Source organism: Rhizophagus irregularis, chromosome 23, assembly GCF_026210795.1.
Source record: "Rhizophagus irregularis chromosome 23, complete sequence".
Taxonomy (NCBI): Eukaryota; Fungi; Glomeromycota; class Glomeromycetes; order Glomerales; family Glomeraceae; genus Rhizophagus; species Rhizophagus irregularis.
Window position 1 is genome coordinate 1645949 of NC_089451.1, and position 18755 is coordinate 1664703.

Consider the following 18755-nt stretch of genomic DNA (forward strand, 5'->3'; position numbering starts at 1 on the left):
ACTTAAAAACAATATAACTAAAAATTCCCTTTGTTTTTTTTAGAAAATCTAGATAAACAGATAAACAAATAATTAGAATTTAAAAAAATAAACTATTAATAAGTTTGTTTATTTTTTATTTAAGGGAATATAAGTATATAACTAATAGTTTTTTTTTAAAAAAAAATTTGAATGAATGGATAAAGTCAAATAACCAGGATTTAAAAGAATATACTATTAGTAAATTTGTTTATTTTTTTATTTTTATTTAAGAATGTAATTTATATTTTCTTCTTTTTTAGGAAATTTGAAATAAATAGATAAAACCCAGTTAGATAATTAGGATTTAAAAAATGAAATTATCAGTAAATTCATTTCTTTTTTTTATTTTTTATTTAACTTCTTTTTTTAGAAATCTGAATAAATAAATAAAATTGAATAACCAGTATTTAAAAAAATAAATTAGATAAATTTGTTTCTTTTTTTTATTATTTTTTATTTAAGAAAACATAACTAATTTTTTCTTTTTTTAGAAAATCTGACAAGTCAATTTAAAGAATAAAATTAGTTTTTTCAAATTTATAAATAATTCAGTATATAAAATTATAAAGAATATTAGAAAATACTGGGATATTAAGTCATAAAAATAAATAATAAGTAGAATGAATAGAATGAAAAGGCATTTTTTAAAAAAATCTGTAAGTTTTTTTTCAAATATAACAGATAACTGAAGTAGATGTAGAATTTATAGCTTTTATAGACTTTAAAGAAGTTAATAAATATGATTTATCATTTCATTTTTTTTTGCTAAGAATTCAAATACTTATTAAACTAATATTTATTTTTTTCTAAATATGAAAGAGACTGGAATATAATCTTTAGATAAAAATACTTTATCTTAACCTTTACTTTTACTATTTACTATTTATATATTGAAATTAATAAATTTAAAGAATTTAACTTTTTCTTTTTTCAGTTATACATTTTCTCAAGTAATAATTTGTAGTAACTCTTCTATTATAAAGTAGTACTAATAAATTATATATATTACAGTAAATAAAAAAGGTTTTTCTTTTAATAAGAAATTTCCTATCTTTATATATATTTTTTTATCAACCAAATATAATCATTTTTAGAAAAGTATTGTAAATAATCTTTAAAACTTTTTAAATGAAATACAAATACAAAAGCATTATATTTTTGATATTTTATAATTTTCAGTTTCTAAATACTTCTATTTTTTTAGAATCTATAATACAATTAAAAAAATTAAATATATTAAAATTAACTATTTTTACAATATAATCTTTTGAAATTTATTGTATTAAATGTTTAAGTAGATTATATTAATTATAGTATATTTATCAATTTATAGTAGTAATTTTAATAATAATAATAAGCTATAAAATAATTTAATTTAAATTTATAGCATTTTTAGTAATTTATAATAATTTCTATGGTACATTACATCAAATATACTATAATAAAATATTGGATTTATTTACTAAAAAAAAATACATTAAGATTATATATATATAAAATATAAAATATATGAAATGTGATTTCTAAATTTTACTAAAATTTGTATCACAAATTCACAATATATATTGCCATATATATATATTGCAATAAATCAGTATATACAATAATTTTTTTTATTATTCTAATATACTCATTAAATGTAGTATAAAAAGATAAAGTCCAATGTAAGTAAAAAAAATACTTAATTTATTAACTATTAATAATATTAAATACAGATAAATGCTAAACTATTAAAATCCTACCTGTAATTTTTATATGACTACTAAGGTTGCTTGCCGAAACCTAGGGGTTTAGGCAAGATGGCGTTTCGCCGAAAAGCGAAATTCTGCCAAAATTATATTAAAGTTATATTAAAAAACTGGCGAAACTTTGGAGAAAGGTGAAACTGCCGAAACTTATTATAAATGCCGAAACTGCCGAAACTCTGCCGAAACTATAATAAATTTATAGTAAAATTTTGACAAAACTAATCGTAGGATTTTGAAGAGGTTTAGACAAGCAACCTTAGTGACTACAGTACAGTACTTTTATTACCAACTCAATTTTATAGTTATAATGTAATATTTTTAAAAGATACCACATTAGCAAAAAATAATATTTTAAAATTCTAACCAATAATTTTAATAAAGCATATTATCAAGAGCTTTTAAACTTATTGGATTAGATTAAAAAATAATAATTTTTACTAGTATTACATAAGTTTGAAGATCAAGTAATTTATTATAATGGGAAAAATTTAAGAATAAGTGATTTTTATGTAATAAAAAATTATTATTAGTTTGATTAAAGACGGAATTTTTAATAGTGTTTATCCAAATAAATTATTCTAGCTTATAAACTTACCTATGCTTTGTTAAAAAAATTTTGGTAGTTTTTATTTATTACAAATATACTATACCTATCTCAGATTTACATATTCAGAAAAAGCTGGATATAAATGTATTTTTTACCCAAAATTTTATTGTGAATTTGTGAATTGAATTTTATTGAAATATATTGGGAAGCAGCAAAAAGATATACATGTGAACACTGTGATTATACATGGAATGGCTTGCAAAAACTGTTTCAAAAGCATTAAATTCTATTCCATTAGTTGAAATGTCTCATTGCTACGTATATATCTGGCCTTACACGTGACCAAAATGCTCTTCAATTACTGCGCATTCTTCAGGTGGTCGATTTCCTCACATAACCAGGTTAGTAAATCATTTTTATTGTGATCTTTGTAATTTAGCAGACTCCCCATTTTTGTTGACATTTCATTGCTTTCATCTAAGGAACGCAATATTCAGTCCTGTGCGAAATTTTGTATGTATTTTTTCCATTCTTTCATAAGATCATTGAGCCATGTAGTGCTTAAACGGCTCTCTAGAATACCACGACGTAATACCTCTTCGCCAATCAGCCTATCATGATCTGTTAGGAATTTATAATATTTTCTAGGATCCTCCTTTCTCTCTATCGCACCACGGTAAAATCGCATATCAGTCTCCAAGATATTGCGGAAGCATTCACTGGCTCATCTTTTTTTTCTCAGCCTCAGTAACGATTGAAAATTTCTCAGGACTCTTCTCTCCATGTTCAATGGCATATTGTTCATTTTATTTGGGTTACCTAGGAATCAGTGTTCGAGTTTTGTTTGATACATTTGCCTGAGTTTTCTTGGAAATAGGTTTGATGGTATATTCACCTCAGCTTTGGGCGAATTGACTGGACCTGAAGAATTAAATAATTTGTTTGGAATCTTACCTCGGGTTTGGTAGGACGCATCCTCAGTTTTTGGTGGAGCATGATTCGCCATTCTCAGGCAAGATTTTTTCTTGGTATGATTTGTCGGGTTTTGAAGTCACATGATTTATAATATGTTGAATTTATCCCGAGATAGCACTTGCGCTATATGTAACATATTTGATCCTGTCTATGCCTACACCTCCTTTACCAAAGAGCTCAAGGATTTTTCGAGCTCTTTCAGTTTTCTTATGCAGATTCACATCAGTAATATTAGGTAGGAAAGATTTCATTTCATTATATATTTTCGAACTTACTGTTTTATCCTAATTCAAGAGAATAATAAAACCAGCATAATATTTGTTTCTGACCTGTTTTAATTGCTTTATCAAATAAGTCTGATAAACATTGTGCGAGCCTGGAACCATATTCTGTATATAAGTCTCTGTAATTTCTACAATATCTACCTCACTGCCATTAAACACAGGTCAGCTCCTGTACCAAACTCTCTACTATTTGATTCTCTGATTCGAATACTTCAGAAGTGGTATCATCAGATGCCGGGGGGTATCGCATCATTCTGATAACACAATGTCATTTTCACATCCTCTGAATGAATTGATTCCTCTGGAATTCTTTCACCAGAGTCATTAGAGGAATTGTTATAGCCAATATTTTCCTGTTTATGATCACTAGATTCACGTTGAAATTTCTCTTCCCGCTTTCTCTGCCTAATCTCATTACTAACCTTTTTCTTATGCACCTCATCCCAAGAAAGCATTGTCTTCCCATCCTCCAATGATTTGGTGTTGGTATTATCAGTTTCACAATCAAGCATATTCTACTCGAGCTGAGCTATTTCTGACATTGCCAGGCAATACCGCTACCAATTGAAGTTAGAAGAACTGTTGTTAGGAGAATTAGTTACCTTAGTAACATTATTATTTTGCATCTGTCTCTGTTCCACTTTCGTGACTCTATCTCTAAGCTCAGCATTCTATTTAATGTTATTTTTCTTTAGCTCCTCGATTCTGGCCTTGAGCTTGGCATTCTTAACATCACGCCTCTTATTCTCTTTCACACCCTGTTTTAGAAGCTCGGCAATCCTGACCTTAAGTTTAGCTCTCTCAGTCTCAATCTCAGCGAACTTCCTTCTAAGTTCAGGGATCTCAGTATTCTTATCCTTAAGCTCATCATTCTTGGCTTTAATCTCAGCATTCTCCTTCCTAAGCTCTGCAAACCTCAGCTAAGAGCTTGGCATTTAATTCTCCCAATGATTCAATGGATTGCATGTTCGATAATAATTTTTTATATAAGATGGAATTATTCAAAAGTTCGTTAGCATAGATAAAAAAACGAGGTAATATCTTCATCAGAATTACTAATTTATTGATGTAAAAAATAAATTACAAGATTCGGTAATACATAAACTTGTTTTACAAATGGCGTTTCTATACACGCCAGTGTTCCGTTAATCTAAGCTATCTATAAACTAACACATCCAAAATTAACTCTAATCCGATTTCATTTGTCCCCAACATCGATATTCTGGATAAAACAAAAATGGTCGTCAGTTATGCATAGAACAATTAGAACATGCAGAGTCAAATAAATTAACAATATTGACTCACCGAAGTTTATGTTCTCCGTCTAATAAGTCCTCAATTTCTGAACAAAAAAAACTGATATTAACTTTGCAAGTCCTGAGTCGCTTCTCGAAAAAATATATTTCATTCATACCTTAATTGCGAAGTGTCCCGTCCGGACTTCAATGTTTTTCGTCAACACTTCTTTCAAACTACGATATGTCGGTTTCTTTTAAACGAGTCCATAACGTTCAGACAGAGAAATAATAAAACGGCTGAGTTAAGAAAAAAGTTATAACGTGAATCTCGTAAAAAAAGCCATACTGATGCAAATGTATCGTTCTTGACCCACCACGCGGTGCTAACTTGACCCGCATAATATATTTTACAATAACAGATATATGATGCACCCAGGAGGGTCAAGTACTTTTGTCACACTGACCACTCGTACGACCTAAAAAATTAATAAGTACCTCGAGAATCGTAGAATCGCAGTTTAAATCTAATGAATTTTTTTACTGATAAATTACATTTCTTACTATGCTTATTAATTTTTTCGGAGTATCTATATTATTTGCTGTATCACGTAATAAAAGTTTATACAAGAGTCTATAGTCACGATGTATTCAGAAAAGTATATATATATACCTTATATATACCCTCAAAGTTCTTTCTCTAAAATATCGTTTTATTATTACAGAAATATAATCGAAATGGCTGAGTCGTACACTTGTTTACGCCTAGATAATCGTTACGTTTTCCAGGTTGAAGTTTACAAAAAAGATAATAAGATATTCTTCGAACTTGGCGATAAAGAAATTCAATTTGAGAAATTAAAAGTTGGACAACTCGTGGAGATTATCTCTCGTAAAGGAAAATTTGAAGATTCTGACAGACTGAATCTTTGGAAAGTTGACGTCAGTAAAAGTAGGATTGGTTCTACTGAAGACGAAATTAGAGAACTTGGAGGCGTATCTATGGAACCTGAATGCAATTTTAAAAAATATTTTGAAGCTGATTATGGACCTACGGAGAATAACATCCACATTATTGCTGTTATCCAAACCACCTACACCGGTAAGTGTCTCTCAACGTTTTACCTCTCGAACAAGAAATTTGCAGTTATCTTAATCTCGTTATTTACTCGATAGGTAAAAGAAACCTGGATGATTCGGACGACAGAAAAAGAAAAAGTGAGAGATCTGTTTTGCAAAAGTTCATTAGATGCTGTCTCAGGAATATCTGAGCCGAATACTTTTTTTTGTGTAGGACACCGCACTTTCGCGCCTTCCAACAGGGTGCATGATGATATTAACTACTTCATTGAACCTAAAGAAGCTGTTGAAAGGTTGGGAAATTTTCTTCGTGATGGCAAGTTCTGTCTCCTATGTGGGCATCGGCAGAGTGGCAAGACAACTACTGCTTATGCAATAGAAGAATGGCTCTTAACCAATTGCGATAAAGATGTTTACGTCATGAACTTAAACAACGGGATTGTGATTAATGATGGACCTGAGAAATTCTGGTGGTCTATATGCTGTCAATTAGAATCCTTAGACAAGAACCGGTTCTCTTTTGATAAGCGTGAGGAGGCATCATCGCTTACATTTGTGGGATTCTTTTCAAACCCAATCATCCCAATGCAAAGGAATGCATTCTTATAGTAGATGAAGCTTCATATATTTGTGGAAATGATGGCGACGAAACTATTATTCAAAGCTTCATTGGAGTATTGCGATCTCTAAAAGATGGACGTCGTAATCAATTCGGCTTGTATTCTATCTTACTCGTCGGCACCGAACTTATAAAGGAGTTCCTGAAAAATCATCAACGAGCTGGTTCTGCATCAATTATTTCGCCTTTTTCAGCTGAGACATGCTTGACATCAACCAGGTTTACTCGAGCAGAGATCCAGGAGCTTCTTCATCAGTAGTGACAACAGAAACTTTGAATTAGATGAAAATGAAATTTCTGAGGAAATTTACTTACTCACCCATGGGCACAAGGGTCTCGTTGGTTCATGTTGCTCTTATATTGAGTGCAAAATGGTGGTGGGCAGGCGCGAATTTTCACGTGATGACTGGAATCTGGAGAGTTATGATCTAATTAGTTGTATAAGGAGAAAAGCAACATATGGATCCATCGTTAGAGCTCTCCCTAATTTATCGGAGACTCAGAGAAACATCCTTGGGCATGTCCTTCTCTATAGAACTCATGTAAAATCTAAGGTGAGTATCAGTTGCTGTATATTTATTGTAATATTATTCACCTTTTTTTTGCTCTGGGTAAAGGATGATCCTGATGTGAGATTCCTCCTTGCAGAGGGAATGGTTATTGTTGAACAAAATCTGGGCCAAGAAGAAGTTTTACTTGCATGTGCTGCACCTATTCTTCGTAATATCTTAACTTATGGAATATCTACGCCTGAGATCTCACTATCCGTGAGAGTACCAGACTCAAAAACAATTGACCCCAAATGGTTGTTGGAACGTACTATTGAGGTAGATATTATTTTAAGTTATTTATCATTAGCAATGAACAATGCGCATGCTTATGCTAAGTGCTTTGTTTTGCAAAGAACTTACCCATCCAGCACATTTTCACCAAGAAAGTCCTTAATAAAACCACCGGTGACTCAATCCTATCCGAGCCATTTATACCGTGCCCTTCCTGAGGTAAAAGAATATGATAATAATGATTCAGGTGATCCTCGTCTGCGTTTGGATATTCTTCTTAAGGATTGCTTTCCAAATCCTGCTTATGGGTATGAACTCGTCGTCACAGCAACCAAAAAAGTGTTTGATGATCATGTCAAACGTGCCAAACATTATTCAAAACTTCATAATTGCTCCTCCATGTATTTGGTCCATCTCTGTAATATTGAAAATGATAAATTGAGCGACTACTTTGGACAAGAATGCTCTGATATTACACCCGTTCATGTAATTTATGATAAAAATAATGGGACGGCGAAATTAATATATAAGAATGACAGAACAGACATATTTATCAAGAGTTTTGAATGGCAAGTAATTTGGGATTAAATAGAGATGAATTGCATGGAAAGCGCGTGAATGATCAGAAAATAGTGTATTATTGATAACTAAAGTCATTTTCTTTAATTTGACGGGATTCATAATTTTATTTGAAGCAGCTGTGCCACGATTTTCCTCTTTTAAATAATGGTATTTAATAATTGTCATATCACATGAAAAAAAAATTCTTGTATTATGTAGTAGCTATTTCTATGTAAAAAAAGTAAAAAACCGTTTTCTATTAATCTTAACGGAATCATGATTGCAATCTAAATAAAGCTCAATCAATCAAATATACCTTGTTTCATGGACAAACACTTGTTTGTATGCGCATAAAAATATCTTTTGCTATTTACAGTAGAGACTAAAGAGATTATGAAATTTTTTTTATTTATATCAAAGTTTATCTTTTGTAAGGCTTGCTAAACGTGGTAGTACTTTCCTAAATACAAAGATCATTAATAAATAGGGAGGCATTGTCAATCGATAAAAATTTTAGGACCAGTGATAATATTTCAGCTAAATTAAGCGGGTTGGCCATTTTTATTTGAATGAAGTTTATTTAATACATTCAAAGAAACGTTGTTATATATTGTAAAGTAATACATTGAGAAAAGGCCGGCTAAGTTGTAATGAAAGTAATAAAATGATAGAGAAGCAGAGGAATTTGCCGAACATAAAGATCAAGTATCGAATCATTCATTATGTCACATTATCACATCATAGGTGCAACCGTGAAGATCAAAATCACGTGAGTATTCAAGTCAACAAATAAACATTTCTTGAGCATTCACCTGAATACATATTTATGTAATCATGTAATCTAGGTACTTCCTTTTTATTAATACAATGTAACATGTAAAAATAAATACGATGGTTATGAGACATAGTCTGCACATTACTATCTTACTACTCATTAGCCTATCTATCCTCTGTGAGATCTCAATTCCTCCCCAGCTTTTATTGGCTTCTAACAATCAAATAATATGGCCAAGGACCTTCCCTGCCTTGTTTTTCATATCTTCATATTCATACACAACAAATAAGGGCTTCGAAAACTTAAACAATGATTTCTTTTACTATCTAACGTACATTTCATGAAATACCATTTTCTTGCATCCCATACTTTATTCATACTGGCTGATCATGACATTTTGTCATAGTTTTTCATAACCTAAATAACTTTTATGTATATGAAAGCAATTGTTCATGCAATCATGCCCTTTGCCAAGAAAAAATATACATGCAAAAATAAATACAAAGTTTGAGACTGCGCTCATAATACATAACATCTATGCTATTATTTTTTGATAATTTTTTTGATTCTGGCCCTCTTGCTAATTGGAGAACTATCAACACTAACCCTATCTTTTAATAACCCAACAATAATACCTATTACCCTTTTCACGTTACTACGAAGTAATTTGGGATTTTCTTTGATGGCAGATTTTGTAAGATTAATCTGGTATTAATACCATCTGGAGTATATATGATAAAGTGCTACTCTGTGCCCGTGGTCACGATACCATAAATGTAGTCAAAATAGCATAAGGGGGGAATGGTCAAAATGCATAATGGTGATCACTCAATTGATAAATATATTGGTTCCTTAGACTCCCGACTATTTAAATCCAAAATAAAATCCAGAAAATCTACGTTATCAGTAGATTAAGATGAGTACCAAAGTTTCTGTTCAAAATGTAAAATATATACAAAAGCAAACCCAGAACATTGGTGAAAACTAACAAAATTTAGTTTAGAAAAAGCAAAGAATAACGTGACTAGGACCCCGGACATCTCTAAAACAAGTCATAAGTCACACTTTTAGCAAATTGACCATTTTTTGAGGGCTCAAAAAATCATTTTTTGTAAATATCTCGGCATCTAGTGGTCCGATTTCAATGAACTTTTTTTAAAATTGTAGAGCTAAATGAGGGCTACAAAATAAAAAAAATTCTTCAAAATTGAATCACTAGATGCTGAGATATTTACAAAATACGATTTTTTGAGTTTTAGCGAAAAGTGGTGTTTTTGGCCAAAAGTCAGTTGTGACTTGTTTTAGAGATGTCCGGGGTTCTACATGACTTATAAGCATAGTTTACAACTGAAACTTAATAATACCTTATGCAATAGTTACTATTGTATGTTAATTATGTATATGTGAATAAAAAGTATAAATGAACAGCTAGAAGAAAAAAAAATTATGATACTGCTTATCATGCAAAAAAATCAAAAAACAAGTTTTTTTAGAAGTTGATAAATATATTTAACTTTTGGATAGGGCAAAATCAACTGAAGAGCTTATACGTAGCTAGAGTACATAAATTAGAAGCAGAATTGGCAAATACAATTCGTCTGATATCTAATATTAATTTATTAATATTCTTTCAATAGCTATTATTTAACTAATAAAATTTATTCTTTTATTACATAGATCTTAAAAATTTTCGTGATTTCCTAAATGATAAGGTCCAACATCTTGCTACTATGTTATATAATCACCAACATCACGAACATCAAAAGCCCATTATCGATCCTGATGAATTTATTTAATTAATAGAAACGCGTAATCCTGAATTAATAGGATTTTTTGATTTATTATTTCAATCTACTAATCCAAAAAAAGTGCCTAAACACAAGAGCAACTTAAAAAAAAAGTAATGCTCCTCTGTCATTGTATTACATCACTTCGGAATAAACAAATAACTGTAGCAAAAAGTGCTATTGAGTTGAATCTAGCTAATGCAGAAGCGTCTGTAACTGGAATCAATATGTTATCTAGTATGGGATTAAGTGTAATGTATCAGATAGTTTGCAATAATTTACAAAAAATTGAAACTGAACATAAAAGATCAGTTCACAAATATTTCTCACATAATGTAATAAAAAAAAAATTATAATTACAATTATATTATTACTAACAATTTTTATTAAGTGTCAGCAATTATTTGTTTTAAACATTGATGATTATCATGATTTACATGAATCATGTCAACCAAATGCAATTTCGTTATCAAGAATTGCACATATGGCCACACTTTTGATTAACACATCATCAAATATCGCACCAATTTCATTTTTTTCAATTAACAATTACAGTGTTCACAATCCTAATGGTATTGAGGCTTTTATAATCAAAGAAGTATAAGTGAATCAATATATGATAATATTTAATGTTAGTTATAATGTAAGAAAAAGTACTTGGAGCCAATTACCTGATATTTCAATATTAAGCGAAGCAGAACTTATTGAATCATTAACAATTCATTCATATGATGCTGATATAAATGAAAAACACATCAGAATTTTAATTTCACCAAACTTATTGACTTTATTCCAACAAATCTTAAAAATACAGATGATTATTTGAAAGCCCTTAATAGATTCATAACATATATATATACATAATTATGCATTTATAAATCTATAAATAAAGATTAATCAATTAATATTAAACTTAAGACTTTCAGAGGTTCAATCCTATTTAAACAACTATATCATTTCAATACCTGCTGATTTTTCAGGTCAGCTTTATCAGACGAGCAATTTCAAATAAAATGCGATTAGGAACACAATCTCAAATTTCTGATTATATCTTGCATATAGTCCCAATTCTTGGACCACTTCATGTCTCATTAAATATTTAAGAAACATGTTTTTTACTCTTCCATCCATTTTTCAATCAATTATATAAAGAGGTGTTTGGCAAGAAGCGTAATTTGGCAGCAAAGCCAAAACCATGGAAGATTAATTTACTTCTTTACCTGGCAAACACAGAATGGAATTTGGTTAAAGATCTTATTTTTCTACGATTTACTCAATCAAAAAATGTTGGATATCGAACCTTTATTGATTTGTTAGATAACCTAATACCTTCAACCTTAGATGTATACTCCAATTTATTTCGTGGAAATCATTTTGAGGAATATCTTGAAACAATTTTTCGACTTTGGACAGTAATGCTAAGATCTCAGCGTAAAACTATAATAAACTTATGTTAGCATTTATTTCAGATATTCAATATTGGCGTAATTATCAACATCCTATAATCAATTTACTTAAAACTGAATTACGAATTCTTGATGAATATCCCGTTGAAAACTTCCACAGTCTTGTATGATGTCATACCAGCTCAAAAATTAATACGCCTGACTGGCTCAGACGGGATGCAATTTTCATTGATTATTGCCGGCATGAAAATGATTTTGCACGATCTTTTTCAGCAACTAGGTCATATCCTTATACCAAAAAAAAGCTGAATACGATGACAAAGGAAACTGCAATTTTCTCTTAGACTTTTTTGAGAAGTTATGGATTAACAAAGAAAAATGGAGTGTTAAAATTGAGGGTAAAAAAATTAAAAAGGAAATATATTTTTTTTCACCACTTACTAAAGGTTTTTCCAAAGGAGCTTTACCTTCTGGATATCATACTTCACATCCACCTAACCAAGATATCTTCTGTAATAGGAACCAGTGTACAAATTCTTTATTTGTAAATGAGCTTGTGGACACGCATATCACGACCAGTGTTTTATAAATATGGGGTTAAAATGCATTTATTATCTTGAATATTTTTATTCTGAAATTGAAAAACTTTCTAAATCGTACAATGAACGTTTAGAAATGAATATAAATCTTGAAGAATTTGAAGAACCAACGCAAAAAAATGAAGAGGATGAATTATCAGATGATACTGATGAGTTTCAAAACAATAATACAATTGATGAAGGACTTACAAAAGCAATATTAGGTATATTTGCTAATTTTATAAAGGTAATAAAATAAATATATCTTAAGATATTTTTTTTATTTAGAATTTAGCAAAAAAACCTCAAAAATACAAACGCATCCGGTATTTCAAGATATAACTAATATAATTATCTAACTAAATAAAGTTAAATAAAAGTTTATACAATACAATAATTATAATGTATATCGAAAAAATATTTTTATTTTTGTACTTAATTTTAATTTAATTTTATTGGCTGATTAATGTTGATCAACATGTGAAATCAAACCAATCGTTGGATTTTTAACCATGCCCCCCTGCATACATACCTATGTACAGTATATATACCTAATTTTTAAAATTATATTCTTTGATTTTTAATTCAAATTCCTTATTTATTCTCTCAAGTTCTAATTTGAATTTGAATTCTTGCTCCTTTTCAAACTTTTCTTTTTCCCATTTCAATTTTTCTTCTTCTATCTTCAACTTAGCCTCCCTTTCATTTCTTTCAATTTCAAGTTTTTGTATGTCAATCTCTAATCTTTTTTGTTCTGCCCTTTTTTAATTGAATCTAATGCATCCAAATAAATTTGAGAAATCTTTCGTTTATTACGACTTGTAGATGGCTTAATTTTAACATCACTATTAATATCAGACTATAAATAAATAATTAGTATTATATTTTTAAATTACATTATCTATATTGTAATAACATATAAATTATACCTCACTACTAATACTAGAGGATAAATAATCAGGTCGTACATTTTCTCTATTTCCAAAAATTTCATTCATATCATCAAAATATTCCCAACAGGAACTGCCTTTTCCAGTTTCTTCAAGGGTTTCTCTTCAAACTTTGTAATCAAAGTTTGGATTTTTGACTTTACTTGTGAGGCAGTTCTCTTATTCCAATTTTTAATGCAGCTTTAGCACAAAATTTTTTTTTCTTTTCACAATATAAATCAAAATTTTCTGAAAGGTATGAAAGCAATATTTAATTTCAGGATCTGACCAACGTTGAATTTCATTCGTCAATTCTAATATTTGATCAATTGATGTTGATGAGCGATCAGTATTGGTATCTTCAGACATAGAAGAACGGTAATGATTAGGAAAACTGTTGTTAAAGACATATTTTCGCGATACACTCATTTTCGTAATTTTTGTGGTCAAAGTATATCCAGGATAATTTGTTACAAAGACCTATTGTTCTTTATTTTTATTTTTTTTTAAATAATTGCTCATAATAATGATCAATTCTTATAATACAAATTCGGGATTTTAAAAGTTTACCATTGTTGATCATTACACGAGATCCGGAAATTTTATTGAATTCCTTATCTGTTATCGATAAAAATTTAAAAATAAATTACTGCGCCTAGTGAAATGAACATAACCATTTACTGGGATATCGTTATGACATAATTTAAAATTAATTTTATTGGCTACTAATTGTTGAATACCTCGTGAATGCAATCTGAGTAACGATAAAATCGTATGAATCACTTTTTTTCGCCGATAAATTAATTTTGTAAACTTTTTTTTACTGTGCTTATATCATTATATAAACTTTTTTTTTAATGTGCTTATATCATTATATAAACTTTGTTTATATCATTAAATTAAGAGTTTATAAAGATCATTTATAATTAATCACGATGTATTCAGAAAGGTATATAAAGTATATATATTTAGGTTTCTCACAAACTTTCTCAAAAATTTTCTAAAAAACTTATCGCTTTTACAGAAACGAAATGATATTCTCACTTAATTGTTTGATTTCGGGACAAACTTCTGATGATATTTTCAATGTGCCTATTGGCGATTTTTTCCTCAAAGAAAATATCAAGGTCAAATTTACTGATATGACCGTTGCAAACTTAAAACAACTTCTTTCTCGCACAGATGAAGGTATAGGAGCTAAAATAACCAATATGAATCTTTGGAAAGTCGAACTCAAGGCTTATGAAGCTGATAACCTTTCTGCAAAAGATATTGAAAGTCATGAAAGGAGCGAGAAGATGGTTACTACGTCGAACCTCGATGAATATTTTAACAATAACGAAGACAAAAATCCTAAAAAGGGGTACCTTCATGTCTTCATAGTCCCCACCGCCTCTGGTAAGTGTCTCCCAATGTTTTACCTCTCGAACAAGAAATTTGCAGTTATCTTAATCTCGTTATTTACTCGATAGGTAAAAGAGACCTGGATGATTCGGACGACAGAAAAATAAAAAGTGAGAGATCTGTTTTGCAGAAGTTCATTAGATGCTGTCTCAGGAATATCTGAGCCGAATACTTTTTTTTTGTGTAGGACACCGCACTTTCGCGCCTTCCAACAGGGTGCAAGATGATATTAACTACTTCATTCAACCTAAAGAAGCTGTTGAAAGGTTGGGAAATTTTCTTCGTGATGGCAAGTTCTGTCTCTTATGTGGGCACCGGCAGAGTGGCAAGACAACTACTGCTTATGCAATAGAAGAATGGCTCTTAACCAATTGCGAAAAAGATGTTTACGCCATGAACTTAAACAACGGGATTGTGATTAATGATGGACCTGAGAAATTCTGGTGGTCTATGTGCTGTCAATTAGAATCCTTAGACGAGAACCGGTTCTCTTTGGATAAGCGTAAGGAATCATCGCTTAGCACATTTGTGGGATTCTTTTCAAAACCCAATCATCCCAATGCAAAGGAATGCATTCTTATAGTAGATGAAGCTTCATATATTGGTGGAAATGATGGCGACAAAACTATTATTCAAAGCTTCATTGGAGCATTGCGAACTCTAAAAGATGGACGTCGTAATCAGTTCGGCTTGTATTCTGTCTTACTCGTCGGCACCGAGCTTATTAAGGAGTTCCTGAAAAATCATCAACGAGCTGGTTCTGGATCGATTCTTTCGCCTTTTTCATCTGAGACATGCTTGACATCAACCAGGTTTACTCGAGCAGAGATCCAGGAGCTTCTTCATCAGTATAGTGAGGGCAACAGAAACCTTAAATTAGATGAAAATGGAATTTCTGAGGAAATTTACTTACTCACTCATGGGCACAAGGGTCTCGTTGGTTCATGTTGCTCTTATATTGAGTGCAAAATGATGGTGGGCAGGTGCAAATTAACACGTGATGACTGGAATCTGGAGAGTTATAATCTAATTAATTATATATGGAACAAAGCAACATATGAATCCATCATTAAAGCTCTCCCTAATCTATCGGAGAATCAAAGAAACATCCTTGGGCATGTCCTTCTCTATAGAACTCATGTAGGATCTGAGGTGAGTATCAGTTGCTGTATTTGATTTATTGTAATATTATTCACCTTTTTTTTTGCTCTGGATAAAGAATGATCCTGATGTGAGATTCCTCCTTGCAGAGGGAATGGTTATTGTTGAACAAAATCTGACCCAAGAAGAAGTTTTACTTGCATGTGCTGCACCTATTCTTCGTAATATCTTAATTTACAAAATATCTACGCCTGATATCTCACTATCCGTGAGAGTACCAGACTCAAAAACAATTGACCCCAAATGGTTGTTGGAACGTACTAATGAGGTAGATATTATTTTAAGTTATTTATCATTAGCAATGAACAGTGCGCATGCTTATGCTAAGTGCTTTGTTTTGTAAGAAACTTACCCATCCAACACATTTTCACCAAGAAAGTCCTTAATAAAACCACCGGTGAGCCATCTGAGTATGCGTTCCAAACAGTTTTCATACGCATTTTAAAGCAACTACTTGCTCAATCCTATCCGAACAATTTATACCGTGTCCTTCTTGAGGTAAAAGAATATGATAATAATGATTCAGGTGATCCTCGTCTGCGTTTGGATATTCTTCTTAAGGATGGCTTTCCAAATCCTGCTTATGGGTATAAACTCGTCGTCACAGCAACCAAAAAAGTGTTTGATGATCATGTCAAACGTGCCAAACATTATTCAAAACTTCATAAATGCTCCTCCATGTATTTGGTCCATCTCTGTAATATTGAAAATGATAAATTGAGTGACTACTTTGGACAAGAATGCTCTGATATTACACCCGTTCATGTAATTTATGATAAAAATAATGGGACGGCGAAATTAATATATAAGAATGACAGCACAGACATATTTATCAAGAGTTTTGAATGGCAAGTAATTTGGGGAATAAATAGATGAATTGCATGGAAAGCGCGTGAATGATCAGAAAATAGTGTATTATGATAACTAAAGTCATTTTCTTTAATTTGACGGGATTCAGTCTTGTTTATAATTTTATTTGAAGCAGCTGTGCCACGATTTTCCTCTTTTAAATAATGGTATTTAATAATTGTCATATCACATGAAAAAAAAATTCTTGTAATATGTAGTAGCTATTTCTATGTAAAAAAAGTAAAAAACCGTTTTCTATTAATCTTAACGGAATCATGATTGCAATCTAAATAAAGCTCAATCAATCAAATATACCTTGTTTCATGGACAAACACTTGTTTGTATGCGCATAAAAATATCTTTTGCTATTTGCAGTAGAGACTAAAGAGATTATGAAATTTTTTTTATTTATATCAAAGTTTATCTTTTGTAAGGCTTGCTAAACGTGGTTAAATACAAAGATCATTAATAAATAGGGAGGCATTGTCAATCGATAAAAATTTTAGGACCAGTGATAATATTTCAGCTAAATTAAGCGGGTTGGCCATTTTTATTTGAATGAAGTTTATTTAATACATTCAAAGAAACGTTGTTATATTTTGTAAAGTAATACATTGAGAAAAGGCCGGCTAAGTTGTAATGAAAGTAATAAAATGATAGAGAAGCAGATGAATTTGCCGAACCCTAACCCGTATAATGGCAGTTCCTTCCCCGCTACTCTGTGTTATTATCAAAATTCTTTACTATCTACTCGTCTATTACCGTATTAAATTTTGGTTTCCCTTCACCATAATAAAAGCTTTTCACAGTGCCATTTCCAATCTTTTCCCCAATAAGTTCACGAATTTCACAAGAACGGGGTCATGAATGGTCTACAACTCTTTATCGAATAAAGAATATGGGGAGATGGTGCTCACAATGTGCTGGTAATTTCCCTTGCGGTCAAGGAAATCGCCCAGAGGTATATGTCTTTCTACAGAACAATGGATGTGTAATAAGGGTTCATAATGGTTTTCAAGTTTTAACTGTATGTATAAAGTACTAAGACATGGCACCCATATTGTTTAAATAAACATGAAAATCTAACATTCTTGGTTCACTTTCTAGCATTCGTCGACCAGACTTCTTGAGCCCTCGAGGACTAGAACAGGGTAAATAACATGAGCAACACGCAAAACGCTTTCATAAAAATCCGAAGAACTGATTTGAAAAGCAGTTGATGCGTGATCAGATCAAAAAAGAACTCTGCGAAGAAAATTGGATTGTTTTAAAATATATTTGGTATTACGAGGATCCAAACACAGTCATTCCAAATTATCTTCGAGAATTAGGTCTCATTGAGTAAGCTCAAAACTTTGAATTCTAAGATTTTGCTTATTTTTTTCGACTATAATTTATTTATCCAATCACCCAATGCATACATCAAACCGTATACAGCTTACACATGTTAAAAATCATGAGCTTGATGTGGGCAACCAACCAAATTATTAATTCTTGTATGTAGCAATATTGATGTTTGCAGACCACACCGGTTTTCGCTTGTCTAAACTATCTAACACCTATCCGGCTCATTTTTCCCAATCATCGATATTTTTGATAAAACAAAAACGGTCGTCAATATACTTGTATGAGGTATGTAGTGTTGGAGAATAAATCAATGGATAATAACATTAACCTTACGCAGATATTTTATGTTGTTTGAAATCCGTGATTCTAGTTCAGAATCTGTACCATTCGTTTGCATGTCCTGGAATCGTTTTCTTGTAAATGCACAACCACAAGTATATTTCATTCGTACCTTAATTGCGAAGTTTCTCGTCGGCTTTCAATAATAACACTTCTTTCAAAACGCGGTAGGTCGGTTTCTTTTTAACGAGTTCGTAACATTTAAATAGTACGGAGTAAGAAAAAGTTGTATACGTGATCACGGGGCGTTACAGTATGAAATTAAGTAAAAAAAAGCCACACTGAACTGATTAGTCAAATACGACCAAAAAATCGAGTAATGGATTAT

At 30.8% G+C, this 18755-nt stretch overlaps 6 protein-coding genes across 6 annotated transcripts; 5 read left to right on the forward strand and 1 right to left on the reverse strand.

The window, feature by feature from the left end:
* Positions 1–5455: 5455 nt before the first annotated feature.
* Positions 5456–6768, forward strand: OCT59_015317 (uncharacterized protein; the record flags this gene model as incomplete). Its single annotated transcript, XM_066139932.1, has 5 exons — positions 5456–5469; positions 5536–5912; positions 5987–6028; positions 6105–6419; positions 6500–6768. The coding sequence occupies 5 exons, from the start codon at positions 5456–5458 to the stop codon at positions 6766–6768; spliced, it is 1017 nt and encodes a 338-aa protein (XP_066002759.1).
* A 112-nt stretch (positions 6769–6880) lies between these two features.
* OCT59_015318 (uncharacterized protein) lies at positions 6881–7879 on the forward strand (the record flags this gene model as incomplete). Its single annotated transcript, XM_066139933.1, has 4 exons — positions 6881–7063; positions 7127–7336; positions 7414–7465; positions 7539–7879. The coding sequence occupies 4 exons, from the start codon at positions 6881–6883 to the stop codon at positions 7877–7879; spliced, it is 786 nt and encodes a 261-aa protein (XP_066002760.1).
* Positions 7880–10530: 2651 nt separating this feature from the next.
* On the forward strand, positions 10531–11018 carry OCT59_015319 (uncharacterized protein; the record flags this gene model as incomplete). The annotated part of the gene is made up of 2 exons (XM_066139934.1): positions 10531–10749; positions 10806–11018. 2 exons carry the CDS (start codon positions 10531–10533, stop codon positions 11016–11018), a joined length of 432 nt encoding a protein of 143 aa, XP_066002761.1.
* Positions 11019–12411: 1393 nt separating this feature from the next.
* Positions 12412–12657, forward strand: OCT59_015320 (uncharacterized protein; the record flags this gene model as incomplete). The annotated part of the gene is made up of 1 exon (XM_066139935.1): positions 12412–12657. One exon carries the CDS (start codon positions 12412–12414, stop codon positions 12655–12657), a length of 246 nt encoding a protein of 81 aa, XP_066002762.1.
* A 480-nt stretch (positions 12658–13137) lies between these two features.
* OCT59_015321 (uncharacterized protein) lies at positions 13138–13756 on the reverse strand (the record flags this gene model as incomplete). The annotated part of the gene is made up of 3 exons (XM_066139936.1): positions 13138–13257; positions 13328–13421; positions 13617–13756. 3 exons carry the CDS (start codon positions 13754–13756, stop codon positions 13138–13140), a joined length of 354 nt encoding a protein of 117 aa, XP_066002763.1.
* Positions 13757–14358: 602 nt separating this feature from the next.
* OCT59_015322 (uncharacterized protein) lies at positions 14359–16278 on the forward strand (the record flags this gene model as incomplete). The annotated part of the gene is made up of 5 exons (XM_066139937.1): positions 14359–14725; positions 14800–14841; positions 14919–15883; positions 15951–16160; positions 16237–16278. The coding sequence occupies 5 exons, from the start codon at positions 14359–14361 to the stop codon at positions 16276–16278; spliced, it is 1626 nt and encodes a 541-aa protein (XP_066002764.1).
* Positions 16279–18755: the final 2477 nt, after the last annotated feature.